Source organism: Oryctolagus cuniculus, chromosome 17, assembly GCF_964237555.1.
Source record: "Oryctolagus cuniculus chromosome 17, mOryCun1.1, whole genome shotgun sequence".
NCBI lineage: Eukaryota > Metazoa > Chordata > Mammalia > Lagomorpha > Leporidae > Oryctolagus > Oryctolagus cuniculus.
Window position 1 is genome coordinate 49409187 of NC_091448.1, and position 27350 is coordinate 49436536.

Sequence of the window (27350 nt, forward strand, 5' to 3'; positions counted from 1 at the left end):
TCTCTGTCTCTCTCTCACTGTCCCCTCTGCCTGTAAAAAAAAAAAAAAAAAAGAAAGAAAGAAAGCAAGCTGTGCCAACCACCAACAGTGGGAATTCAGCATCTGTCAGTGCTGACAGTTACGAAGCCTCATCAGTCAACACACAACAAACATTTTCATTTTCATTAAAGAAATCTCATACACATTACAATGATCTAAACAATTGTAACCCCACGGCACTTTTATCAGAGCAACTTAATTTATGAGCAACTTTGACAAGGTCAATGGGATAATGCTCAGGAAATCTGAGGAAAAACAAAACTTAAACCACACTCTTATCTAATTAAAATCAATTTCACTCTCAGATGGTTCAGACTCACCAAGAAAACCCACAAGAGTGAGTTGTAAGGCCTTGACGATAAAGTTCATTTAACTAGTAATCTACTACTCGCTATACAGAATGCATCTAGAGATTTTAGACTTTTTTTTAAATATTGGACTTAGACACTAAAATGCACTCAAGTTCACATCAATTATAGTTAGGAATAACCTGTCTACTGATCCCTGTGGGGCACAGCAAGCCACCCAGGGGAAACGTGGTGAAAACAGAGCAAGCAGCTCTAGGTGGCAAAGCCTCCCTGCTTCCCTGAGAGCATCACAGGAACCAGTGGAGCACCTCTGGATGGCTGAAATCAGCCCTTCACACAGCCAGGAGAAAGGCCATTTCTTCACGCACCCAGAAGAATGTAACAGATCACCACGTGATGTACAAGGACACTCCATCAATCGAGCTGAGAAACAACAGCCACGTCTCCAACTCACACCCAAAGGCATTCTAGGGTCGGTGTTGCAGCATAATGAGTTAAGTTGCTGCCGGAAATGCCCACATCTGATACAGCACAGCCTTAAGTCCTGGCTGCTCTGCTTCCCATCCAGCTTCCTCCTAATGCACCTGGGAAAGCAGCAGAAGATGGCCCAGGAACATGGGCCCCTGCACCCACATGGGAAACCCAGTTGGAGTTCTAGGTTCCTAACTTTGGCCTGGCCCAGTCCTGGCCATTTGGGGAGTGAACCAAGATGGAAGATCTCTCCTGCTCTTTTTGTCTTAATTATTTCAAATAAATAAATAAATCCTTTTTAACATGGGGAGAGGAAGCATTTTAATGCCTGTTTTCTGCTCTTCTAAAAGGTGAACTTGGAAGAACAGGAGAAAATTCAATATAAAAAATATCTACTTGGGGGCCAACAATGTGGTGTAGCAGATAAAGCTGCTGCCCGTGATGCTGGCATCTCATATGGGCGCTGGTTCAAGTCCCAGCTGTTCCACTTCCAATCCGGCTCCCTGCTGATGTGCCTGGGAAAGCAGCAGAGAACGGCCCAAGTGTGCCCCTGCATCCACGTGGGAAAAACGGAAGAAGCTCCTGGCTCCTGGCTTTGGTATGGCCCTGCCCTGGCTGTTGTGGCCATTTGGGGAGTAAATCAGCAGATGGAAGATCTCTCTGAGTCTCCTTTATCTCTATGTGTGTGTGTGTGCGTGCACGTGTGTGTAACTCTGCCTTTCAAATAAATAAAAATGAATCTTAAAAAATCCACTGGGGCCGGTGCCGTGGCTCACTTGGCTAATCATCCACCTGCAGCGCCAGCATCCCATATGGGCCTGGGTTCTAGTCCCGGTTGCTCCTCTTCCAGTCCAGCTCTCTTCTGTGGCCTGGGAAGGCAATGGAGGATGGCCCAAGTGTTTGAGCCCCTGCACCCACATGGGACACCAAGAAAAGCACCTGGCTCCTGACTTTGGATCGGCGCAGCGCTGCAGCTGCAGTGCGCTGGCCGTAGCGGCCATTTTGGGGGTGAAGCAACGGAAGGAAGATTTTTTTTTTTTTTTTTTTTGACAGGCAGAGTAGACAGTGAGAGAGAGAGAGAGAGAAAGGTCTTCCTTTTTTGCTGTTGGTTCACCCTCCAATGGCCGCCGCCGGCCGGCGCATCACGCTGATCCAAAGCCAGGAGCCAGGTGCTTCTCCTGGTCTCCCATGCGGGTGCAGGGCCCAAGCACTTGGGCCATCCTCCACTGCACTCCCTGGCCACAGCAGAGAGCTGGCCTGGAAGAGGGGCAACCGGGACAAATCCAGCGCCCTGACCGGGACTAGAACCCAATGTGCCGGTGCTGCAAGGCAGAGGATTAGCCTAGTGAGCCACAGTGCCAGCCAGGAAGGAAGATGTTTCTCTCTGTCTCTCTCTAACTCTGCATAATTAAAAAAAAAAAAAAAAAAAAAATCCACTGTATCTCTTTCGGGAATCTGAAAAGCACTAGCTTAAATGAAATAAGATCTCACAAACACTGTTTATGAAACCCATTGAGCCATACTCTCCTCCAAGGACTCCAACTGAGAAAGTAGACTAAAACATCTAAGGAACCAGAATGGGAGGGAAAGGAAAAGGTTTGGACACCGGATTCTATTATTTCATAGTCAATTTATCGGTTTACACAATTTGTGATCGCAGGTAATAGATGAATGGAAAGAGAATACCAAACAGCTTTGCCAAAATTTAGTTTACAAGATAACACAAAGCAAAGGAGATACCAACTGTTTCCCCATCACCTTTAAAAAAGAACACCTAGAGGGCCAATGCTGTGGCACAGCAGGTTAAGTCACAGCTTACAATGCTGTATCCCATACTGGAGTGCCAGTGGAGTCCCAGCTGCTCCACTTCCAATCCAGCTCCCTGCTCATGAGCCTGGGAAAGCAGTGGAGGATGGCCCAAGTCCCTGGGGCCTTGCCACCATGTGGGAGACTCAGATGGAGTTCCAGGTTTCTGGCTTCAGCCTGGCCCTTCCCTGGCTGTTGCAGCCATCTGGGAAGTGAACCAGTAGACAGAAGATCTCTCTCTCCCTGTCATTTTGACTTTCAAATAAATAAATAAACCTTTAAAAGAACACCTGGCAAAAGTTATTTCCGTCAGTAGAAGCAGTTGCTTTCCCAGAGCTTGGCATAACGAAAGCTCAGCCACCACCGTCGGAGGTGCTTGAACAGATCTCTGTGACTTGCCTCTCCCTAAGGAGCTGCAGCTGAAACCGATTCGCTAGTTTCATCAACTCAGTCAGGAACACATCATCTTCTCTGAACTCCAACTCATCTGTGTAGATCCAGCGAAGCATTGTCATTGTCACCTCAGGGTTAGCATCTAGTAAGAAAGCAGACAGAAAAACTGAAAATCCTCGGATGACATGCTTACGCTTTCTTCAAAATCCCTAAAATCTGAGGCTAAAGAAGTAAATTACAGTATACTCAACTCAAAGAAACATTACTCTCTGTGGAAGCAGGACCAGAAAAATGCTAGTTTTACATGAGTGTTGGGTGAGGGAAACTGAGTTAAAGAACTCAGTCAAATAAACTGAGGAAAATATTTGAGAAATATGATGACTTAACACTTCAGCAAAAAAGATCTGACAAATAAAGATGAAAAGATGGACACCCGATGGAAAATGGGCAACCGATAGTTATTTCACAAAGATCAATAATAAAACGGTCAATAAGCCTTACAAATAACCAAATAAAAACTCAGAGTTTATCTTTCTGTCTCTCAGACTAGCAAAGATTTTTAAAGTACACAACCTTTTACACAGCAATCACACATGTAAGATTATTATCAGAAGAAAACAGTGGGCAACTACAGAGACACATATGTACTTGATGCTTAGCACAATACTAATACATTTAGTAAAGAAGAAGTAGAACAAAAACCTTACCAGCCCAATAATGGAGAACCAACTAAATTATTTTTTATATATATATATATATATATATATATATCAGAAATATATGCAGTAATTAAAAATAAACAGATCTATATTCAACATAAAAATATATGTTACATAGCACATTAAGAAACAAAAATAGATTAAAAACATATGTACTTGGACAGGGGTTTAGCCCAGTAGCTAAGACACTGGTTAGAATGCCCACGAGTACCTGGCTCCAATACCTGACTCGGGCTACTGACTCCAGCCTCTTGCTAATGCTACAGAGCAGCCATCAACAACTCATTTTATAATTAAGCAAATTGTGCCTTTTTCCTGGACTCAATATCATGAAACTGTGTTGTGCTGATGGTCATATTCTTTCTGTTCCCAGTTGATTAATCACTATCTTTATGAGCTTCTTTTTATTTTTATTAAGGTATATTGACCAAAAATACATATATTTATAGTGTACAATGTGGTATTCTGATATATGTAAATACCAAAATGGTTAAATCAAGCTAATTTATCCATTAAATCACATACTTAAAACTTCGTAAGGCACTTCAAAAAGTTCATGGAAAGTGTAGTAAAGTAAGTTTATTTTGGTACAAAAAAATTCTTGAAATTTATTGAGTGTCTTTATATTTAAGGTGAAAAAAAAGCAAATTTATACTTTTTTATCTTTATATTTTGCAATATTCCAGCCTCAAAAGCAGGCATCCTGGCACAGCAGTTAAGAGGCTGCTTGGGATACTCACAAACCCTATCTCAGGGCCTAGGTGTGAGTCCCACTCTGTTTCTGATCCACTTCCTGCTAATGCACTCTGGGAAGAAACACGTCATAGTTCAAGTACTTGGGTCCCTGCCCCCAACGTGGGATACCTGGATTGAGTCCTAGGCTCCTCACTTTGGCCTGGCCCAGTTCTGGCTGTTTCAGGCATTTGGGGAGTAAACCAGTACATACACTCATCTATCTGTCTGCCTTTCACACAAATAAATGATTTCTTTTTTTCATTTTCAGGTTTAGAGAAAAGGTGTAGCTCACTACCACATATCCTTTACTAATTTTCTCCTATCTTTCATAACCATAGAATTATGAAAATTGGGTAACTGGGTAACAAACACAATACTATTAGCAATACTAACCACAGACCTTTGTCAGCTTTACCACTAATGTCCATCTATTTTTTTATTTATTTTTTTTTTTTAAGATTTTTACCTATTTATTTGACAGGCAGAGTTACATACAGAGAGAGAGAGAAAGAGAGAAACAGAGAGAAAGGTCTTCCTTCCATTGGTTCACTCCCCAAGTGACCACAACAGCTGGAGCTGCGCCGATCCAAAGCCAGGAGCCAATACTTCCTCCTGGTCTCCCATGCGGGTGCAGGGCCCAAGCACTTGGGCCATCTTTTACTGCTTTCCCAGGCCATAGCAGAGAGCTGGACTGGAAGAGGAGCAACCAGGACAGACTCTGGCGCCCCAACCGGGACTAGAACCCGGGGTGCCAGCGCCGCAGGCGGAGGATTAGCCTATTGAGCCGTGGCGCCGGCCTAATGCTCTTCTTATGATTCAGAATCCAATTAAGGATTCCACACTACATGGAGGATTCTACACTTGAGTTTCCTCTAATCTGTAATACTTTTAAGTGTTTCTTGTCTTTCACAATCTTGACATATTTGTGTATGAGTAAAAGCAGTGGGTATTTTGTGGATTGTTCCTCAAACTTGGGTTTGATGTCTTCTTGTGAAGACTGAAGCTCTGGCAAGAACCCAACAGAAGTGACTGTGCCTTACTCAGGGTATCACATAAGGCACAACAAATTTTTGTTGTTGTTGTTGTTGTTTTGACAGGCAGAGTGGACAGTGAGAGAGAGAGACAGAGAGAAACGTCTTCCTTTGCCGTTGGTTCACCCTCCAATGGCCGCTGCGGCTGGCGCGCTGCGGCCGGCGCACCGCGCTGATCCGATGGCAGGAGCCAGGTGCTTCTCCTGGTCTCCCATGGGGTGCAGGGCCCAAGCACTTGGGCCATCCTCCACTGCACTCCCTGGCCACAGCCGAGAGCTGGCCTGGAAGAGGGGCAACCGGGACAGAATCCAGTGCCCCGACTGGGACCAGAGCCCGGTGTGCCAGCGCCACAAGGCGGAGGATTAGCCTAGTGAGCCGCGGCGCTGGCCACAACAGTTATTTTTTTGAACAAAAGATGAATTTAACAAAAATATTCAAATGCCTTTTTTTTTTTTTTTTAATTTTTTGACAGGCAGAGTGGACAGTGAGAGAGAGAGAGAGAAAGGTCTTCCTTTGCCGTTGGTTCACCCTCCAATGGCCGCCACGGCTGGCGCGCTGCGGCCGGCACACCGCGCTGATCCGATGGCAGGAGCCAGGTACTTCTCCTGGTCTCCCATGGGGTGCAGGGCCCAAGCACTTGGGCCATCCTCCACTGCACTCCCTGGCCACAGCAGAGAGCTGGCCTGGAAGAGGGGCAACCTGGACAGGATCCGATGCCCCGACTGGGACTAGAACCCGGTGTGCCGGCGCCGCAAGGCGGAGGATTAGCCTAGTGAGCCGCGGCGCCGGCCTCAAATGCCTTTTAAATACTGGGTATATAATGCCCGCTAAATTTCATGAACATATGCTAAAATTCTCATAAACAGCAGAATTAAAAGTGTTTGTTCTAAATTTTAAGGAATATCAACACATAAGAACTACAAAAGAAAATCACGGTATCTAGAGTGTCAATTTTTCTAAGGCTGTAAGATCTGTGCAAGGAAGTTTAACTTTGTTTGCTGCTTCATCCCTGGCACCTTGAAAAGAGACTGCCACTCAACACGCTACATTAATGGAATAATTCTGAATAAACAGATCTCAATCAGTTCATAAAATGATCTTATCAAGTCCATTAGTGTGAAGAGTTCAACCTTTAAAACACAGCTTGTATGCTATTTATGCACTTGTTTACAAGGCTTATTTTCAATCTTCTTCCAGCTGCTGGCCAGTATGAGGTGTCAGTGCTTCCAGGTATCACATAGCACACAGAGTTCCCAGGCAGTTTCAGCTGCTGCAACCTGATTCAGGCACTGACACCCAGACCCTGACAGTAAGCAGGACTGCTGGACAAAACATACAGACACACACAGGCTACATATGCCACCACCACCTTGGACCTCTCATGACATATTTAAAAGATTAATTTCATTTTACAAAAAGTAAAGATGCGGGGCCGGTGCTGTGGTGCAGCAGGTTAAAGACCTGGCCTGCAATGCCGGCATCCTATATGGGTGCCGGTTCGAGTCCCAGAATTCCTGTGTGGGTTTCAGGGACCCTGTGATGTGAGCCATCATCTGTTGCTTCTTAGGATGCACATCAACAGGAAGGTGGAATCAGGAACAGACCCAGGACTTAAACCCAGGCACTAGGACATGGGATGTGGGTATTCAAAGCAGGTTCTTAAGCACTGTTCCAAAAGCCCACCCCAAAAGTGGTATTTTTGGGTTCACTTACCACCATACTAACCCCAAATCTATACAATATCCATAGCATAAAATAAATAAAAGCATTTAATAGCCCAGTGTATCTATAGTAACAATCTTAAATTTTATTGTGTATATGTAAGGCATACTCCTATAACACAATGTTAGGAGATATTTATATAAACTGGTTACTGTGGTGAAACAAATGAATCCATTTACCTTCTCACAGTTATCCACATCCATTCAAATTCTTAAAATCGAAAGTCATTTTGATGTTAAAAAAATACTATTAATTCTTCAGTGTAACTGTTACTTCTGAGTTCAGGACTTAAGGTTCACAAAAAGAATTCTGGCAGTATTATTAAATTGTGGGTAATGTGACAGCAGGACTGTTTCTTGGAGTGGAAGGAGTTTTTTTTTTTTTCTGTGTGCACTTCTTATTTATAATGTACTACTATATGAATGACCTTTATGGGAAGATACTTCATAAGAACATTGTAGATACTAGAATAGTTATGACTCGGTAACTAGATATTAAACAGAAGCACATACAAAGTATAACCTACTTAGTCATTAATTATTTCATAGTCTCCCCATCAATTGACAAGAGTCATTTTCATCAAACCCCAAGTATCTTACAAGGACACACCATAACTTTCTGCCATGATCTCTTGTGCTGGCAGTCTTGTGTCCCTGGTGGTCTGTCAGAGGCTCACCTGACAGGTCCAGCTCCTTGGTGGAGGCCAAGTTGGCCAGACTCCAGCTGTCACTGCGAGCTGCCAGGACAAACTTGTGAGCGCTGATGTGCCTGTCCCCAACCTTGATTTTCAAGTCACTGATGAAGAAAAATATCCATACATATGAAAAGAAAAATGTCATAATTACGTATAGCCAGAATTCACAGCTGATAAATACATGGGTATTGACTGATCAGCATGCATGTGCAAAAGAAAACAAATCATAGTCAAATTATTTCTATATGCCAGTACTGAATCCTGCTGGGGTGTGTTTACAGTATGCTGCTAGCAATGTTTTCTATTTCTGACATCCAGCTTTAATTCACATGGGATGCACTGCATTCAAATACATCCCCAAACAGAATTCCTATGGTGGTGAATCCACAAATTAAGTAGGATGATTAATATTCATGTATGAAGCAGAGATGTATTTTATGCAGAATAAACCAAGCTAAGCCACCAGGGAGAGGAAGATGGTAAGCTTGAAGATGATGACAGCTCTGTGAGTACAGTGCTATTATGTTCCAGATTAACACTCAGGCAAGGCTAAGAAGGAAAAACTATGAACAAGTTAGTTATGACAAAGCAGTCGAGAATGTGAAACCCAATACCTGAACTTGTGTTCTCACCGGAAATATTCAGACCTAATATTGGTCACTTTTTACTCAAACATTTACAAGGAAACTGGGTGGAAATCTTTTTCAAAACACGTTTTCCATTTGTAAAGCTTCATTACACAAAAAGAGCTTCCCAAACAGATATTTATGTTTAACTCTGAAATGTCAAATGTTAAGAGCAGACAGCATCTGGGCAGTTAACAAAACATCTAGACAACACACTGGGCTGACGTAAGCAAGGACCATACGGCTATGCTGGTAGCAATGCCAAGTTGTGAATTATCATCATCCTGCTTGTATCTGAATGTTTTTTCTACTTTCCTATTTCCCTTTAAAATCATTTGTAGTACAGGCATTTAGTGCCACAGTTAAGGAGCTACTTGGTATACCCACATCCCACACTGGTGTGATGGGGTTCTAGTCCTGGCTCTGCTTCTAACTCCAGCTTCCTGCTAACGCACATGCTGGAAGTCAGCAGGGGGGTGGCTCAAGTACTTGAGTTCCTCCACCCACACAGGAGACAACCTTGTGCAGCTTTCCCAGGTACATCAGCACAGAGCTGGATCAGAAGTGGAGCAGCTGGTACTCAAATCAGTGCTCATATGTGATGCTGGCATCACAGGTGGCAGCTTAACCTGCTGTGCCAAAACAACAGCCCCCAGAATACACTTTTTTTTTGAAAAAAAAAAAATTTGTTATTTATTTATATGAAAGGCAGAATGAAAGTAAGAGGGACAGCCAGAAAGAGAGAGACCTTCCATCCACTGATTCACTCCCCAAATGCCCACAACAGCCAGGGACAGCCAAGGGTGATGCCAAGAGCCAGAAACTCCATCCAGGTCTCCCACGTGAGTGGCAGGGACCCAAATTCTTGAGCCATGATCTGTTGCCTCTCAAGCACAAGAGCAGGAAGCTGGATCAGAGCACAGAGTAGCCAGGACCCCAACTGGGCACTCCAACATGGGATGCAGGTGTCTCAGGTGGACAATCAACCTGCTGTGCCACAGAGCCCAGCCAAGAGTATTATTTCTGTGTAACGCTTGATACAGACCTATCTTACCCCACAAAAGCACTACCTTTAATATAAAAACTACTATTTTTAATTTAATGTGTGTAAAAGTATAGTTTAATCATATAATAGTATTAGCAGTTCTAATTCTATCAAAGATCAAGCTGTAACTAATTATAGCATATTAAATCATAAGATTAATAGTAATTGTTATAAACTACTATTAACATACAAGGACACTGTTTATCAATAAATAAGGAAGAAATGGAATTAATACTCTGTTTAAAACAGAATACAAGAGGCCGGCGCTGTGGCGTAGCGGGTAAAGCCGCCGCCTGCAGTACCGGCATCCCATATGGGTGCTGGTTCAAGCCCCTGATGCTCCACTTCTGATCCAGCTCTCTGCTATGGCCTAGGAGAGCAGAAGAAAATGGCCCAGGTCCTTGGGCCCCTGGACTCATGTGGGAGGCCCAGAGAAGGCTCCTGGTTTTGGATAGTCACAGCTCCGGCCATTGTGGCCAATTGAGGAGTGAACCAGGGGATGGAAGACCTCTCTCTCTCTCTCTCTCTCTCTACCTCTCCTTCTCTCTCTCTGCGTAACTCTGACTTTCAAATAAATAAATAAATCTTAAAAAAAAAAAAAAAAAAAAAAACAGAATACAAAACTGTCTCAAATCACATTCTATGATAAAAGTTTCAAAAGTTTAATGGAAACAAGAAGTTATTTATTGGGGACAAATAATTTCTGGCTCTAAATACATTTCTTTAATATTAAATTCTAATAACTGAGGCCAGTGCTGCGGCTCAATAGGCTAATCCTCCGCCTTGTGGCGCCAGCACACTGGGTTCTAGTCCCAGTTGCCCCTCTTCCAGGCCAGCTCTCTGCTGTGGCCAGGGAGTGCAGTGGAGGATGGCCCAAGTACTTGGGCCCTGCACCCCATGGGAGACCAGGATAAGTACCTGGCTCCTGCCTTCGGATCAGCACGGTGCGCCAGCCGCAGCGGCCATTGGAGGGTAAACCAATGGCAAAGGAAGACCTTTCTCTCTGTCTCTCTCTCTCTCACTGTCCACTATGTCAAAAAAAAAAAAAACCTTCTAGTAACTGAAAAGAATTCTGACTGCTATTTTAACAAAGCTAACATTTAGTCACAAAATTTAAAAATGAATGTTTTTATAAAATTCCTACCACCATTTGAATTTTGTTATGTCAAAATTTTTAAATGAAAGTAAATTAAATTTTTAAAATTAGTAGAGGTTATTAATGAAAATTTTAAAAATTTATTCTCCTTTTTATTTGAAAGGCAGAGAGAAGGAGAGAAACAGAAAGAAATCTTCAATCACTGCTTCATCCTGCAAATGCCCACAACGGCAAGGACCAGGCCAAGCTGACGCCAGAAGCCCAGAACTCAAACCAGGTCTCCCACACGGAAGCCGGGACCTAAGTACCTGAACTGTCATCTGCTGCTTCCCAAGGTATGCATTAGCAGGCAACTGGATCAGAAGTGGAACGGCTGGGACTCAACCAGGCACTGTGATATGGGATGTGGGCATCCCAAGTGGCAAGTTAACTGATGTGCCAAATGCTCACCTTAATAATCAATTTTAAAAACATGAATCAAAAATGGAAAATCTGGGGCTGCTGTTGTGGCACAGTGGGCTAAGCTACTGCTTGCTACATCAGTATCCCACATTGGAGCACTGGGTCAAGTCCTGGCTACTGTCCCTGAGAAGGCAGCAGCAGATGGCCAAAGTGCTCGGGCTCCCACCACCCACATGGCAGACCCAGACAAGATTCCCGGCTGCTGGCAACCATTTGGGGAGGGAACCAGTGGATGGAATTTATCTCCCCCCAACCAAACCCACTTGTCACTCTGCCTTTCAAATGAATCAGTCTTTTAAAAAAATGAAAAATTGACAAGTCCACAAAGAATCTACATGTTAGGTAGGAAGTCAGATATGAGCTTACATGTATGTGTGACATAAAGGCCTAAAGAAAAGACATCTATGTCCAGCATATGCATCTGCATCTCAAAGTCATCCGGTTCAGAGGCAGCCCAGTGTTCGCATCCTGACCTGCCCCTTCTACCGGATAACCTGCAGCCCAGTATCTGCATTTCAAATACCCTGTTCTGGATCCCGATTCTCCAGGGGGTCTTGCTACCTTTCCTCTAAACTCAGGATGGAGCCACGGAGCCAGCTAGGCTTCAATGTGTGAAGGCAAAGACCCATCTCTTTAACCCCCACCCACGCCCTCCCGCCCGGCCTCAACCGGACTGCGCGCTCAGCCATCTGCTTCTATGCTGAGTCGCCCGCCTGCCTGGCCAGATGTAATCTCTCCACTCAACCATGTAACCTTGCTCCTTCCCATGTCCGAGCAACTGCACTCTCTCCCAGGTCCTGTCTGGAGAGGTGCCCATCCGTTCTTACGGATGTCCCTGCCCTAATAAACCTTGCTATTTTACTTTCCACTACTCTGTCTCACGCCTGAATTCTTCCCTTCCTGAAGACAAGAACCCTGCCATTCTCTGGTAACATACATAGTAACAACTGATAGCCTAGCAATCTTTTTAACTTGATTCAAGTAAACAGTATTTTCCTGTAAAATGTAGACAGTAGGATATTGTTACTAGAGAGAAAACAACTTCCATCTAGAATCTCCTAAGCACTTAAATAGGAAAAAATAACAGCTTAATTGGTAAAAGAATGAATAAAGTAAATAACTACACATAATCATCATCTTTACCTTATGGAACAAAAAAACCTTCTCTACTGGGGTAAAAATAAAAGAAATTCACCAATTTCTTTCACATTTCTCATCTTAAAAAATTGAAAACCTACATGTCAGTGACTCCAGTTACTGATATACATGTAAAAATAACATATAAATTCCTGAACAAAAGGCACACTAAAAGATACCACTTTAGAAACTGATTTCCCGAGGCCGGTGCTGTAGTGCAGTGGGTTAACGCCTTGGCCTGAAGTGCCAGCATCCCATATGGGCACTGGTTCGAGACCCAGCAGCTCCACTTCCAATCCACCTCTCTGCTATAGCCTGGGAAAGCAGTGGAAGATGGCCCAAATGCTTGGGCCCCTGCACCCACATCGGAGACCCGGAAGAAGCTCCTGGCTCCTGGCTTTGGATTGGCGTAGCTCCAGCTGTTACAGCCAATTGGGGAGTGAACCAGTAGATGGAAGACTCTCTCTCTCTGCCTCTCCTCTCTCTGTGTAACTCTTTCAAACAAATAAATCTTAATAAATAAATAAATCTTAAAAAAATAAATAAATCTTAAAAAAAAAAAAAGAAAAGAAAAGAAAAGAAACTGATTTCCCTTGGGACTGCTGCCTGCAGTGCCGGCATCCCATATGGGTGATGGTTCGAGTCCCAGCTGCTCCACTTCTGATCCAGCTCTCTACTATGGTCTGGGAAAGCAGCAGAGGATGTCCCATAGTCCTTGGGCCCCTGCACCCACATGGGAGACCTGGAGGAAGCTCCTGGCTCCTGGCTTTGGATTGGCGCAGTTCCAGCTGTTACAGCCAATTGGGGAGTGAACCAGCAGATGGAAGACCTCTCTCTCTGCCTCTCCTCTCTCTGTGTAACTCTGCCTTTCAAATAAATAATAATAATAATAATAATAATAATAATAATGGACATTAAAAAAAAGAAACTGATTTCCCAACTGCAGTTACTCTATCTCAAGAGCTCAGTTCTCTACTCAATTGTAGATGACACAGGTATTCAACCTTCTTCAGACAAAAGGCAGGTTTTCAAAGCTGGAGATACCCTGAAATAATAAAATCACACCATAAAACTGATGAGGCAAACACTGAAAGGAGGAAACTGCCTCCTCTCACTCTCATTGTCTCCTAAATGACTACAGCTTAATGAATCTTGATACCTGATATTGTAATTCAAAGTAAATGATGGCTGCTCCACTGGGGAAGCGCCTTGGAGAGTGGGACAAGTCTGTAACAGAAATGTGCCAGGCTTCCCTGGCCTAGCAGGAAGCAACATGTTTATTTGTGGAAAAAACGACAATGAACTATATTTTACAAGAAGCTACATCTATTAAATTTAGGGAACTGTCCCGTGTACCAGAGTACATACTTCTATTTTTGGGGTATTAGCTTTTTCTTTAAGCGATAATAACCCAGTTTATTTGGAAATACTAAGTCTCCCCTCATCCAGTCATCCACCTCCCTAGCAGTGAAGCGCTCTTCTAGGTGCATATTCACATCTTTGCCTCTTTCACACCCGACATGCCAGTTCAGTGCTCCCTTGGTTCTGGTCTGGACGACATTCAACACTACAGGAGCTCTCTCTGCTCGCTCCCTTTACAACTTCCCCTACATGAGATTACTAGGTTCATCTTCCTCAAACACCACTGTGACTGTAAGAGTCCCAAAACTCAAAAACACTTTCTTCTGTACTTCCTAGAGGATCAAGTCCCCACTCCTCACCCAAGCATCCCAACCCCATACACCTTACTTTTCCCCTGCTGCCCCACCCCCACTCACTTTTAACCCTCTCATCACCTTTGAGCCTTTTCTCAGCTACTCTATGTGTAATATCACCTTTCCTATTAAATATCATGCAGTCTTTAGCATCTCCCTCACAACTCGCTCGCTCGCAATGAACAATGAAGCAATTACTAATTTAATACTCACAACAACCCTAAGGCAAGTAGTAACCCCATTTTACACATTAGGAACCCAAGGTGTGCCATGAAACTTGAGAGGTCACACAGACAGGAAGTGGCCAGCTGAACTCCTAACACGGACTGAGTCCAACCTCGACCAACACGCAATACCTACTGCCCTAGTTAAAAGGCCTTCCTCTGACCGTGCCCCTCTGAATTCCTTGATAGGTAAGCTACTTCCTGTCTGCACTGGCAATGTTATCACCATCACTCCCATGCTCTGTGAAGATAAGCAGACAAAGATCTTGCCTCAAGGAGCTTAACGTTCTAGGGAATAAAAGCTTGCAAATACCCTGATTAGAGAGAAATTCAGCAAGAAGGTTACCGTGGCCCAGGAATAAAGCTCCCCCAGGACTCGCCCTGTGCCCAGGAGCTCACCTGTACTGCTCCTGCTCATACAGGTCTGCCACTATCGTCAGCAGGCGGCTGATGAAGGACTCATTGGTGCTTTCCTTGTTTGCCTGTGCAGCCAAAAGAGTGCATCTCTTCTCCGTCTCTGCCAGTTTCTTCTGTAGCTTGACATACTCTTGCCGGAGCAGCATCAAGTGCTTCTCCAACTTGGCCACCTCCTCTGCAAGGGAACAAAGAATCAAGTTTGCTGTGGCAGGTGTAAGGCCGACAGCCCTCACCACTCCCTCTCCCCACATCAAAATGACTGGCCACACGATGCTACTGTTTCTCAGTGACAGTCCTATCGATCACCAATGGCTTTCAGGTGCTGCTGGTCACTGGGCCAAGAAAACCATGAGGCACACATGAAGATGCTGATGGCACCCGCCCTGCAAATCCTTCACTGTAAAGCCAGGCATCCCAAGGGGAGGACATCAAAACCACCTAGCAGACTCTGAAACCACTAGTAATGGTAACTTTTACAAGCCACACGCTCTTCCAAAAGCCTTACCCAAATTCTCCGTGATACACATGACAACCCTACCAGTTAGGTACTATTGCTAGCCCTAGTTTATAGAGAAGGACAAGAGACACGGGACACAGCTGATGAATTTGCCCAAGGCCATAAAGCTCATGAGAGGCGGAGTTGGTATATGAACCCGGGCATTCTTTTTTTTTTTTTTTTAAAGATTGATTTATTTATGTGAGCAGCAGAGTTAAAAAGGGAGAGATCTTCCATCTGCTGGTTCACTCCCCAGATGGCCGCAATGGCTGGAGCTGCGCCAATCTGAAGCCAGGAGCCAGGAGCTTCTTCCTGGTCTCCCACTGGGTGCGGGGGCCCAAACACTTGGGCCATCTTCTATGACTTTCCCAGGCCATAGAAGAGAGCTGGATCAGAAAAGGAGCAGCTGGGACTCGAACCGGGGCCCACATGGGCTGCTGGTGCTGTAGGCTGATGCTTAACTACTATGCCACAGCGCCAGCTGTTGAACTTCTTACCACCTTGAGTCCAGGCTGGAAGCAACTGACCTGTAGATTGGCTGGAGCTGAGCAGGACTGGGCACCCGCAGGCCCAGCAGGGGGCAGACTCGAGCCTTGTGACTGCCAAGGCCACAGCTCTGGAGCGGGCTGCAGGCACACCACTGGGCTACTGAGCGTGGCCGGGCTCCCACCCACCAGGGCCCTTGGTCCCTTCTACAGCAGCAGCTCCTGGGAGCTCATGTGAGGGAGGGCGAGGGGCTAACGGAGGGCACACGACGGGCTCCCCTCTCCGGCCCAGAGATGGGCTGTTTGCTTTCTCCCCTCCCCCATCTGTCAGCTGGCTCTAGGGAGTGAGAGCCACGAGAGCTTGGAAGGGTCCTGCGGCCAGCAGCTGTGATGCCACACACGCAGCTCCTGTTCCATCTGCCGGCACACAGCCAAGTAGTCACGTGGAGTCCTGTGTTCAGCCAGGGCTACGGGGCCCAAACTTGGGTGACACCCTAGTGGCTGAGGGCAAAAGGTCCCCTCAGCACCTGGACCTCAACACCTGGGACTGCCAAACAGCCTGGGGGGTTCTGAGCGACAGCCCACCATGGCCCACTCCACAAGCCGCGGGGGCCCTTCCTCGGCCCTCCCCGGCTCCCGGGGAGCAGGTGGCAGTCCAGGGCCCTCCACGCCCACTGCGTCCCGTCTTCCCTCGGGGCTCTCCTGGGGCTGCCTCCACCCCACTTTACAAGGACATCCGTCACTCTAGGCCGCCGCCCGCAAGGCTGGCATTTTAGCCTGGTCGTCTCCCTGAAGACCCTGGTCCCCTGTGTGTGTGTGTGGGGGGGTCACGATCCAGCCCCCAGAGGCACACACAAAGGTGAACAGGCCGAGCCCTGCACCCCCGGCCCAGGGGTGCAGGCAGAGGGCCAAGGGCGTGAGTGCACCCCAGGGGCTCCGCAAGGGGCAGCAGCTACAGCTGGCCCAGGGCCTGCCGGGCATTCTTACCCCAAGTCCTGGGACCTTATTACTCACTACCCCACACTAGCTGACCCCTTCCTTCCTTCAGGAGCCATTGTTGACTAACAATGGTTTAAATGGAAGCAAGGCACAGTCCACGGGCAGGTAGCAAGGTGGGAATTCATTAAACATTTACTAAGTGTCCACCGGTGCCACAGGGATTCCAGATCTTGACACTGGCCTCACGCCCACTTCCCACCCAGTTTGCCTCATTCTCAGACACTGTTCTGAGAAAACAGCTACTGCCAAGGTAGCGGCACCTACTCCCAACTCTCATGCTTCCTCAGAGAAGAGTTCCCTCCTAGCCAAGTTTAATCCCTCCACCTCTGCTCCAGATCCCATCCCCCTCCCGTCCTCTTCAGCACCTCTAGCATCACCCACCCCTTCTCCAGCAACTTCAATCTTTCAACTGGGTGCTTAGACCTGTTCAGGTCTCTGAACACACGTGCAAGCACCTCTGCCTTCCCGTCTTTAGCTAGCCCTCACCATTCCCGCATCTGCTGCTTGCCCGGCGAGCCCTCACTCTGTCCCCATCATTTCCTGGAAACCCTTCTCACCAGTCACTCTTCAATCGTCAAATCCAACAGACCCATGCCAGCGGCTCTCCTCCTACAGCCTCCCCACACAACACACAGACTGCTGTCTGGCCACTCCTCTTTTCTTATTTCAGTAACCACAAGGCCACCCTTGCTCCAATTCTGTTCTCTGTCTCTTTCATGTGCTTTCCTGCACCCTGCCCATGCTTGGGCACGGTCACCTCCTGGTCCTCTTCTAAAGTGAATGTTCTCCCAAGTCAGGCCAGACTAAGCTCTCGTCTCGCTCAACATAAATTTCTCACTGGGGCCTGCAGGCACCTCATTCACAATGCCCTAAATCAAAGCTTCAAGTAATATGCCTACAGTGGCCCTGGAGACATAACTGACACCAGCCTCTCCCAGATACCCAAACCAGACACGGGGAGTAGTCCTGGATGTCTCCCATCTACTCACATGGCACCTATGCTCAGCCTGTAGAAACCACTGACTGTCCCGCTTAAACATCTCAGGGAATCCTTCCTATCTCCTGTATCTCCCATGTCCGCTGCAACTTTAATTCAGGCTCTTACTCATCCCAGCTGATCTCCAATGAGAAAGGGGTCAAGGCTGCATTCTCAGTGCCTAACACAGAGCCTGATACACAGGTGCTCACTAAATATTTGATCAATTAAATTGAATAAGTAAACTGCAGTTCTATTAAATGAGATCTCTTTCCTCTCCTCAACTTCATCCTTCTCCCACCTGCTGCTCAATAGCTGTTTTCTTTATAAAAAGTGAGACAGTTAACTACTGATTCAAAATCAAGAATGCTTAAACTAAGTGGCACAAGTTTGAGGTTATGCAAACACGCTTTAAAAACTATGTAACATTGAGCCGGCGCCGTGGCTCAATAGGCTAATCCTCCACCTTGTGGCGCCGGCACACCGGGTTCTAGTCCCGGTCGGGGCGCCGGATTCTGTCCCGGTTGCCCCTCTTCCAGGCCAGCTCTCTGCTATGGCCAGGGAGTGCAGTGGAGGATGGCCCAGGTGCTTGGGCCCTGCACCCCATGGGAGACCAGGAAAAGCACCTGGCTCCTGGCTCCTGCCATCGGATCAGCGCGGTGCGCCGGCTGCAGCGGCGGCCATTGGAGGGTGAACCAACGGCAAAGGAAGACCTTTCTCTCTCTGTCTCTCTCTCTCACTGTCCACTCTGCCTGTCAAAAAAAAAAAAACAACTATGTAACATCGAATACGCATATTCAGAGTACTTTTAAAATTTATTTATCTTTAAAGATTTATTTATTTATTTAATTTATTTATTTGAAAGGCAGAGTTACAGAGAGAGAGGGAGAGACAGAGAAAGAGAGATCTTTTATCAACTGGTTTAAACCCAAATGGCTGGCCTGGGCCAAAATCGGGAGCTCCAATCTGGGTCTCTCACATGGGTGGCAGGGGCCCAAATATTTGGGCCATCTTCTGCTGCTTTTCCAGGCACATTAACAGGAAACTGGACTGAAGTGGAGGAACTGGGACTTGAACCAGAGCCTATATAGGATGCCAGCATAGCAGGTTAACAACTTAACATACCACCGCAATGCCAATTCCCTAAATCTATTTGCATTGACTTGAAAGGCAGAGAGATGGACACAGTCAGAGATCTTCTATCTGCTGGTTCACACCCCAAATGCTTTTAACAGCTGGGACTCGGCCAGGCTGAAGCCAGGAGCCCAGAACTCAACCTGAGTCTCCCACATGAGTGGCAGGGATCCAACCACTTTAAGACATTACCTGCTGCCTCTCAGGTGCACACTGGCAGGAAAATGAATGGGGGGCCGGCACTGTGGCATAGTGGGTAAGGCTGCTGCCTGCAGTGCTGGCATCCCATACAGGCGCAGGTTCGTTACCTGCCACCTGCAGTGCCGGCATCCCATACGGCCGCTGGTTCGAGTCCCGGCTGCTCCACTCCCGATCCAGCTCTCTGCTATGGCCTGAGAAAGCAGTGGAAGATGGCCCAAACGCTTGGGCCCCTGCACCCATGTGGGAGACTAGGAAGAAACTCATGGCTCCTAGCTTCGGATTGGCGCAGCTCCAGCCGTTTCAGCCAATTGGAAAGTGAACCATCCCCCACAAAAAAAAAAAGAAAAAGAAAAAAAAATTAAAAAAAAAAAAAGTGAACCATCGGATGGAAGACCTCTCTGCCTCTCCTTCTCTCACTGCGTAACTCTGACTTGCAAATAAATAATCTTTAAAAAAAAAAAAAAGAAAGAAAGAAAGAAAATGAATTGGAAGCAGAGGCAGAACTCAAACCCAGGCAGTCTGACAGCAGATGAGGGTGTTCCCGGCATCTTAACTGCTGCGTCAAATGCCTGCCCCAGAATAAAGTATTTTTAACAAAATAAAGCAAGCAGTTCCATTTTTATTATAAATACTCCCATTTATGAAGAGTAAAAAGACAAATATCATGAAAAATCAGCAGGTAAAGCCAAGAAGGGGGATTTATTTTTCCTTTACACTTCTCTACCTATTTTAGGTATTCTATAATAAACATATCCTGCTTCCATAATTAGAAAAAAGTGTCTTAAGAGAAATCTATTTAAATATTACTAGACTGCCTTCTTTGTACATACAGTAGGGAACATTTTCCCCCTCTTCTAGAGGATCCACATAAATAAATGCCTTAAATTTAAAAAGTGGATGCAGGTGTCAGGTATAAATCAATATTCCTGGTAAAATACATTCGAAAAGCACCTACAAATAAAGTGAAAATAAATAACAATTTAAAACTAAATAAATTTTTAAAAAAAGATTATAGTAAATAATTAGAATTATGAAGAAAAATAATCAGTTTCTAATCTCCAAGTATATGAGAGGTTTTTTTTAAGATTTATTTTTTATTTATTTGAAACGCAGAGTTACAGAGACAGAGAGAAAGGCCTTCCATCTGCTGGTCACTGCCCAAATGGCCAAAATGGCCACGGCTGGGCCAGGCCAAAGTCAGCAGCCTGGACCTTCTTCTGGGTCTCCCACGTGGGTGCAGGGACCCAAGCACTTGGGCCATCCTCCGCTACTTTCCTAGGCACATTAGCAGGGAGCTACAATGGAAGCGGAGCAGCAGGGAATTGAATCAGTGCCCATATGGGATGTCATCATTGCAGGGGGCAGTTTAACCCTCTATGCCACTGTACAAGCCCCATATACAAGGTTTTTTGTTTTTAAGATTTATTTATTTATTTGAAAGTCAGAGTCACAGAGAGAAGAGAGGCAGAGAGAGAGGTCTTCATTCGCTGGTTCACTCCCCAATTGGCTGCAACGGCCGGGGCTGCGCCGATCCGAAGCCAGGAGCTTCTTCTCAGTCTTTCATGCAGGTGCAGGGGCCCAAGGACTTGGGGCGTCTTCTACTGCTTTCCCAGGCCATAGCAGAGAGCTGGATCAGAAGTGGAGCAGCTGGGACTCAAACCAGTACCCATATGGGATGCCAGCACTGCAGGCAGTGGCTTTACCCTCTCTGCCACGGCGCTGGCCCCACCACATACAAGGTTTTATAAATCACAAAACTTTAGGATCGGAAGGGGCCTCAAAATCATCTCTTTTAGTTCAGTTCCCAGACAATGAATCTGAACAGACGAAAGGGGACGAGCTGTGACTAGCAGTCTACGGACCCCAACTCTCACCTCCGAGACCATGCTATTGACCATTACTGCCAGGCTGGCTGTGTAATAATCACTTAGGCAGTTTGAAAGCTCAATCCAGATACAGGACCCAGATTCAGAAAATCTGGGCTGAGTGAAGCATATTTTTAAACAGTTCCAGGATTTGGCAATTACTGCTCTGAAGAAAAAGTTCAGCCCACAGCACATACCTTCCCCCAAGCCACATATAGATAATGGCATAATCCAGTCATTCATTCATTGAAGTTAAGCACCTACAGAGTGGCAACAAGTAAGTAAAGGAAACCATCCACCATCCTGGCCCATTTTTTTCGAAGTTACAGGGTAAATGAGAAGATGGGCAATTCAATAAGCCCATTCCCTAATGCACAAGGGCACTCCGACAGGGGACACAAATGAGGCATGAAGCAAGAAGACTTGGCTGAGGCTGGATGAAAGTGGTGTTTCAAGTCAAGAGACTTACATAAAGCCTTTAGTATGTGGGAATGGCTTATTTCGCTCAGAAAATACAAGGTAAAGGCTTCAATCTTCTACCTTCTTGGTCAGAATCTCCAAACAGACACTGTGTATAACCAGATTTCTTTAAGAGAAACAGAATTGTAAATCCAAGCCTAGCCTAGTCTTTTTTATGATTTATTTATTTATTTGAAAGGCAGAGATAGAGAGAGAGAAGGAGAGAGACAGAGAGATCTTCCACCTGCAGGTTCACTCCTCAAATGGCTGCCACGCCCAGGGCTGGGCCATCAAAGCCAGGAACCAGGATCCTCATTCACTTCTCCCACATGGGTGCAGGTGCCCATGCATTTGGGCATCTTCCGTTGCTTTCCCAGGCGCATCAGCAGGGAGCTGGATTGGAAGTGGAGCAGCCAGGACTTGAACCAGTGCCCATATAGGATGCCAGCACTCCAGATGGAGGCTTTACCCACTATACTACAGCACTAGCCCTCCAGCCTAGTCTTTTAAGAGCTCACTGACAAAAATGATTGTCAGTCTCTCACTTCTGCCTAAGTCAAACGAAAAGGATGGCCAACTTGGTGGCTGCAAGATTATATCCCATCTGCTGGGAGGTAGCTTCCAGGTGTGTGTGGTGGTAACCTATGCCTGTGCATTGAAAAATTTTCTTCCACAAAGCAAACTGAACCCTCTCATTTTGGTTTCAATCATATGATCTCCTACGCAATTTAAGTTTTTACCCCCCAAGAACCTCGACCTAGCATGAATATCGCATTAGTACATAACTGCATTTCCATTTCACTTCAACTATCGATGTGCAAGTACCTACTATGTGCAAGCATGTTAGATTAGGAGTTGCCCTTTGAGAGTTAAAAGGCCATCTAATGTGCATTTCTTCCAGATGAAAAATGTAGCACCAAAGTAGTAGCTACAAGGAGGGAACCGACAGGAGGGGTGAGAAAAAAATGTCACAAAAAAATCCAGATGCTGATTTATGTGCTGAGGTGTTGCAACTCAGGCAAAATCATACAGAAGATCAGTGGAAGACGTTAACGTGAGCTAGTCCAAGGGAGGGGGGGTAAGGCAGGACCATGAGGATGTTTGCCTTTAAATGGAATGGAGGAGAGTCTACAAGTTGTTTCAGTCTTCTTCGTTGTCACTCTCTCAAAGAAACGCTGTACTTTTCCTTGGGTATCAGTTACACACACATAATACCCAAAACTATAGCAACAGCCTCGTCTCTCTCCAGAGTGCCCAACACAAATTTGTGGCTGCTATTTGGACGCTGACACAGACATCAACTGCAGAAGTCTGAACAGAGAAGAGGCAAGACAAAAGCAGGGCTTTAGGATGACTTGGGACTCTTGATCACAAATTACAGATGCTTCCCTGCCCAGCACCTTCAGGAGGGGGAATCCAAAGGACCACAAAGGTACTCAGGCAGGTTTTAAGCCTCCCAGTAGTACTGCGATTGTCAGTACCAGTGTGGTACACAGTATGATGCGGAGAGTGTTGCTGGCTGGGCTGTCAGCATTCTGTGGGGGAAACCATCTGTCTGCAAACAGCAATGCAAAGGTGCCCCCTGAACAATGGCAGCATCCCCAGGCTGTAGAGTCCAGACAAGAAAAAGTTCAAAATTGCCATATGCACAAAATCGGAGCACATTTACAGCACAGCACAGCGGTTAAGGACACAGGCTCTGGGACTCGGCTCCCTGAGAGCAAATCCCTTTCTAGTTGTGACATTTTAGCCAGGCATTCCTTCTCCAGTCCCTGGAGGCTGTTGTCAACATTAAAAATGCTAATACATATAATGACCACAGGACAACAGTTGCCTTGTAGCAAGCACTCACAGACGTTAACTTTCACTTTAATTCTTAGAAAGGCAACACGGGGCCGGCGCCGCGGCTCACTAGGCTATTCCTCCACCTTGCGGCGCCGGCACACCGGGTTCTAGTCCCAGTTGGGGCACCGGATTCTGTCCCAGTTGCCCCTCTTCCAGGCCAGCTCTCTGCTGTGGCCAGGGAGTGCAGTGGAGGATGGCCCAGGTGCTTGGGCCCTGCACCCCATGGGAGACCAGGAGAAGCACCTGGCTCCTGCCATCGGATCAGCGCGGTGTGCCGGCCGCGGCGACCATTGGAGGGTGAACCAACGGCAAAGGAAGACCTTTCTCTCTGTCTCTCTCTCTCACTGTCCACTCTGCCTGTCAAAAAAAAAAAAAAAAAAAAAAAAGAAAGAAAGAAAGAAAGAAAGAAAGGCAACACGGGCTAACGCTTCACAGCATGTGCTCCAGAGCCTCCCTGACTGCGTGCGTTTGGTCCCAGCTTACCCATGGACCAGCTGTGTGACCCGGGGAGATTACTCCATTTTCTACCGTGGAAAATGGGAATAATAATAATGGTATCTTTGGGGCAGGTGCTGTGCAAATGTGCACCCTGGGAGGCAGCAGATGGCAGCTGAAGTGTGTGGTTCCCTGCCATCCACGCAGGAAACCTGGATGGAGCTCCCAGCTTTCACCTGGCCTGGTCCCAGCTGTTCTGGGTGTTTGGAAAGGGAACCAGTGAATGGCAAATCAATCAATCAATCAATCAATCTCTGCTTTTCAAGTAAATAAATAAGTCTTCTAAAAAATAATAATGGTATCCCAGAGTGTGGCCAGTTTTCAGCTATGGTTTCTATTTTCTATCCCCAGCCCCAACTTCCTTTCTGAAAATCAAACCTAAAAATTTAAATAATTAGATAAAGCCTACAGTTTCATCAAAAGAGCTATGCATCCATGAAGAACGTCAACAACTTCCATTACAATTTCATGTTTCTCTCCAAATAATACCCGTGTGTTCTATGTCAGACATGTTAATAAACAATATTTCTGGTAGTTCATCAGTCTTTACCAAAGATGTTTAAGACAAAAAAAAAATCTTCATTCACTATGAATAGACTGGGCTGAATTAAAAAACAAAAACAAAACAATGACAACAAAAAAAAACCAGCCTATTGCCTCCTCTGCCCCTCAAAAAGCTAATCATCTCTTTGGAAATTACATAGGACAGTCTAAAATGAACCAAGTGGGGACACGTGGTTGTGGCACAGCAGGTTAAGCCACTGCCTGTGATGCCAGCATCCCATATGAGTGCTGGTTCTAGCTCCCTGCTAATGTGCCTCTGGAAGGCAGCGATGCCACCCACATGGAGATCGGCTGGAGTTCCAGGCTCCTGGCTTTGGCCTGGCCCAGCCTGAGCTGTTGCAGCCATTTGAGGAGTAAACTAGCAAATGGAAGACCTCTCTCTCTGTCTCTCCCTCTCTCTCTATGTAACTCTGCCTTTCAAATAAATAGATATATCTTTTTAAAAAATTTATTTTAAAAGCAACCAAGTGTGATCTAGCACTACTCTACCATTGTAACACAAAAGCATAAACAGATGTGTGTCTGTTTCCCCCCACCCCAAGTTTTATTTTAGATGCTTAAAATTAAATTTCATGGTATTTTCATGTTAATTTTTTTTCACTTTCCTCCAATTACTTTAAAATACTGTTTTTAAACATACTTAATTATATAATATATTAGGCCGGCACCGCAGCTCACTAGGCTAATCCTCCACCTTGTGGCGCCAGCACACCGGGTTCTAGTCCCAGTCGGGGCACCGGATTCTGTCCCGGTTGCCCCTCTTCCAGGCCAGCTCTCTGCTGTGGCCAGGCAGTGCAGTGGAGGATGGCCTAAGTGCTTGGGCCCTGCACCCCATGGGAGACCAGGAGAAGTACCTGGCTCCTGCCTTCAGATCAGCGCGGTGTGCCGGCCGCAGCGGCCATTGGAGGGTGAACCAATGGCAAAGGAAGACCTTTCTCCCTGTCTCTCTCTCTCTCACTATCCACTCTGCTTGTCAAAAAAAATAAATTAATTAATTAAAATTAAAAATTATATAATATATTAATATAGTTAATGCTTACATATTGTGTGAGTGTGTGTGTGTATGTGTTGTATATATGCAGAGGATTCAGTAAGTTCATAGGAGGAGAGTATTTGGCCTAGTAGTTAAGATACCGACCGCATCACACATCAAAATGCCTGGATTCAACCTGAATCCAGCTTCCCAATAAAGCAGACCCTGGGAAGCAGCAATGATGGTTCAGAGATTCAGTTCCTGTCCCCAAGCGGGAGACCTGGATTAAAGTTCCTTGCTCTGGGTTTCAGCTCCAGCCAGGGGTGGCTGTGGGCGTTTGGGAGGTGAACCAATGGAAGGCAGCATGCTCTCTCTCTCACACTTCAATCCCTCACCTCTTCTTAAAAAAATAATTTTTAAGTTCATGGAAAACTTACACTATTTTAAAATTCCATTTCCTCTAAATGTTTTTAAGCACTCTCATACATATAATACATATACATAAATGCTTAGGTCAAGGACTTCACAGACAAGTCAACATGTCTCAGGTCACATCTGGCTGACAGGCCATAGTTTCTCAATCTGTTCCCCCATTCTGGGCTATTTTTAAAGAATTAAGATATCAAAACGCACAGGGAAGAGAGCAATGAATCTGTCCCAAACACCTGGCATCCCATATCCTCCCACTCCCCTCACAGCTTCAAGACATGCTTCTTGGCCAGCGCCGCGGCTCACTAGGCTAATCCTCCGCCTTGCAGCGCCGGCTACACCGGGTTCTAGTCCCAGTCGGGGTGCCGGATTCTGTCCCGGTTGCCCCTCTTCCAGGCCAGCTCTCTGCTGTGGCCAGGCAGTGCAGTGGAGGATGGCCCAAGTGCTTGGGCCCTGCACCCCATGGGAGACCAGGAGAAGCACCTGGCTCCTGCCATCGGATCAGCGCGGTGTGCCGGCCGCGGCGACCATTGGAGGGTGAACCAGCGGCAAAGGAAGACCTTTCTCTCTGTCTCTCTCTCTCACTGTCCACTCTGCCTGTCAAAAAAAAAAAAAAAAAAAAAAAGACATGCTTCTCTCCAGGCGCTCTCCTCACCCTTACGCCCACAGGTGACCCGCCCGTCCACCCTGGCTCCAGGCCTGCCTGCCCACTCTACCCTGCACACTCCTCTCTTGCCCTGTCCATCTCTGACAACAGCCCTCTTTAGCCACTCCTTCCTTCCTCACCTACCTAAGCTGGAGACTTGGCTTCTATCCAAAACCACTCTACTAAGCAGGTTTAGTCACAATGATAAACGCAACCCCTTAACTACCTTTTCCTTATTTTCTAACTTACTCAGCCCTTTCTTCCTGAAACTCAATCTCATTCTGGGCTTCCAAATCCTGAATGCTCGTTTTCTTCCTATCTTTCCCACAGGTCCCTCATCTCTCACTCTGACACCCAACCTCTGAAAAGGACAGGTACTGCTGGAAGGATGCTCTACTGGTACTACAAAGCAAACATCTTCCTCAAACCAAACTCCTCTTCCTCCTTCCACCTCATCTGTTAGCCAGACCCAAAAGCTAATCTAATTCAATAATATAGCAAGCATGTAACACTTAGGAATAAATTAACAAAAATTTAGCAAAAACTGTGCCATGTGTGCATACTGAAAAGTTTAAAAGATGACTGACAAAAATTAAAGGCAATCGAAGTAAATGGAAAGTTAAACTATGTTTCTGAATTTGGAAGGTTCAATACTGTTAAGATGTTTCAGTTCTCCCCAAATTAATCTACAGATTCAACACCATCCTAATAAAAACTCCCAGCAGACCTTTTTTGTACAACTTGATAAAATGGTTCTCATATTCATATGAAAATGCAAAGTATTAAAAGAGCCAAAACAATTTTGGAAAATAATAAGAAAGGTTGAGCACTTCCATGACATAATCTGAAGAATTTTTATACTCAAAAAGCTACAGTAATTAGGACAGTGTTGTACTGGCACCAAACTAGATATAGAACAATGGAACAGAACCTTCACACACATAGCCAAATAATCTGACAACGGTGCCAAGGCACTTAAACCAGGATAGCACAATGGGACTGGAACAACTGGGTATATCCATTAGGAAAAAGCAAAAATGAAAACCCACTTTTCAAACAATTTTCTTCATATATTTGAAAGGCAGAAAAACTGAAACAGACCAACCGACACAAGACTGTCTTTCTTCTGATTCACACCCCGAA

The 27350-nt window shown here is 45.8% G+C and overlaps 1 protein-coding gene across 3 annotated transcripts in view; it reads right to left on the reverse strand.

The window, feature by feature from the left end:
- ANKFY1 (ankyrin repeat and FYVE domain containing 1) overlaps positions 1 to 27350 on the reverse strand; it is a 77651-nt gene that overhangs the window by 37039 nt on the left and 13262 nt on the right. For 2 of the 3 annotated variants that reach the window (XM_070061246.1, XM_070061247.1), the window contains exons 2-4: positions 14623 to 14815; positions 7901 to 8019; positions 3024 to 3159 (exon numbers count right to left, since the gene is read on the reverse strand). In XM_070061246.1, the coding sequence (XP_069917347.1) occupies positions 3024 to 3159; positions 7901 to 8019; positions 14623 to 14815 (448 nt within the window). The remainder of the gene's footprint in view (positions 1 to 3023; positions 3160 to 7900; positions 8020 to 14622; positions 14816 to 27350) is intronic. The other variant, XM_070061248.1, reaches the window with a different exon arrangement.